General features: G+C 58.8%; 2 protein-coding genes across 2 annotated transcripts; both read left to right on the top strand.

Moving 5' to 3' along the window:
- Position 1: 1 nt before the first annotated feature.
- Positions 2-364, top strand: DQ04_19111010 (hypothetical protein; the record flags this gene model as incomplete). The annotated part of the gene is made up of 1 exon (XM_009317784.1): positions 2-364. The coding sequence occupies one exon, from the start codon at positions 2-4 to the stop codon at positions 362-364; it is 363 nt and encodes a 120-aa protein (XP_009316059.1).
- A 290-nt stretch (positions 365-654) lies between these two features.
- Positions 655-1404, top strand: DQ04_19111000 (putative N-acetyltransferase complex ARD1 subunit; the record flags this gene model as incomplete). Its single annotated transcript, XM_009317783.1, has 1 exon — positions 655-1404. One exon carries the CDS (start codon positions 655-657, stop codon positions 1402-1404), a length of 750 nt encoding a protein of 249 aa, XP_009316058.1.
- Positions 1405-1717: the final 313 nt, after the last annotated feature.

The following is a 1717-nucleotide window of genomic DNA, read 5'->3' as shown; positions in this document are numbered from 1 at the left end:
AATGGCAGAGGCGCTGTCGCTGCGGTTCCCCAGCATCTTCCACCACGTGGATGGCTCCTTCCATGAGTTTGTGTGGCGCTCGTTCCTCTTTGCGGTGTATAGCCTCGTGCACCACTCGCCCGGCATCACGGAGGAGCAACTCGTGCAGCGTCTCAAAGCGAGCGGCCTCGTGAGCAGCAGCGCCTGTCGCGTCGCGCTGGAGTTTCTCAAGGCGTCACTGGTGATCGTGGCACGCCGTGCTGTGGTGCCGTGCGGCGACGCAGTGCAGAGCCCCTTCGCCGCGCCCGCTGCGGCGTGCCAGCAGCGTGAGTGTTACTTCTGCACCGTCCAGCAAGAAGGGCCATGGCGCATTATAGAGCTGTGAGTGAGTCTGAGTGCGTGTCTCTATATATCTGTCTCTCTCTCTCTGTCTGTCTGTCTGTATCCGTTTGTGTTTCTGTGGCGTCTTTATTCTCGATGCTCGTAGGTGAGGGGTGCCTGTCTGCTTGCCTGCCAGCGGTTGAGGGTGTGATGCCTTCTGTTTCCCACATGCGCACGGCGTCTTTTATACATGCGTGTATTACCCTTCATTCTCTTTCTCTCTCTCTCTCTCTCTCTTTGTGCCTGTGATTCTTCCCATTTTGCAGACTGTAAGGCAGCATTTCGTTATTCACAATGCAGATACGGCGAGCGACGATGGAGGACATGTACCAGGTTCAGCACTGCAATCTGCGGTGCCTGCCGGAGAACTACAACCTCCGCTACTACATTTACCACATTCTCTCGTGGCCGCAGCTGCTGTATGTGCAGGAGGACTACAATCGCAACATTGCCGGTTACGTACTCGCCAAAATGGAGGACGAGGAGCAACCGGAGCAGAGCCATGGCCACATCACAAGCATAGCCGTCCTGCGCAGTCACCGCCGTCTCGGCATCGCGTCGCGGGTGATGCGCATCTCCATGGAGGAGATGCAGAAGCAGTATGACGCCAACTTTTGCTCCCTCCACGTACGCAAGACCAATGACGCGGCGCTGCACCTATACCAGGACACACTCGGCTTCCGCTGTGCCAATGTGGAGGAGAAGTACTACGTTGACGAAGAGGACGCATACCACATGAAGAAGTACTTCAAGGGCACAAATCCGGGATCCTACGTGACGGCGAGCAAGCAGCTTGTGCGCCAGCAGAACAGCAGCAGCGGTGCTGGTCCTGGTGCCAAGTCGAAGCAGAATGGCGAGGCGAAGGTGCCGTCGGCTGGCGGGCAGCGTGGCGACACGAAGGGCGCGGAGGAAATGCGGAGAGAGCAGCTCGAGCTCGCGGCGGAGTTACTGGAGGAGGACCACAAGGCTTCGGGAAAAGGGCGACAGCAGCAGCAGCAGCAGCATCAGGCGAAGGGCGGCAAAAAGGGCAAAGGGAAGAAGTGAAGAGCGTGTGCTGCTGGCAGAGTAAAGGGGCGCTAAATGTGTGTCGGTGAGCGTGGTGGCGCGTATTAGCGGCTGCGTGTTCTCGTGTGTCTTTCTCTCTCACCCTATGCCTCCGTGTCTCTTTCGCACGGTGAGACGTGGATGTGCGTGGCCGCCGCCACTCGTACTTTCTTTCATATTCAACATTCTTGCCTCCCCTCCTTCTGGCTCTTGCACCGCGTAGCCGTGTATGTATCAGCCGCTGCTAGAGCTGCCCACCGGGGCCGCTGCGTTCGTCGCCGGGGACCGCCTGCTCGGCGAGGCCGCGGGGTCG

The sequence above is a fragment of the Trypanosoma grayi genome (assembly GCF_000691245.1).
Source record: "Trypanosoma grayi strain ANR4 Tgr_1911_V1, whole genome shotgun sequence".
Taxonomy (NCBI): domain Eukaryota; phylum Euglenozoa; class Kinetoplastea; order Trypanosomatida; family Trypanosomatidae; genus Trypanosoma; species Trypanosoma grayi.
The sequence above is the reverse complement of the archived record's forward strand: the minus strand, read 5'-3'. Positions and strand labels throughout refer to the sequence as shown.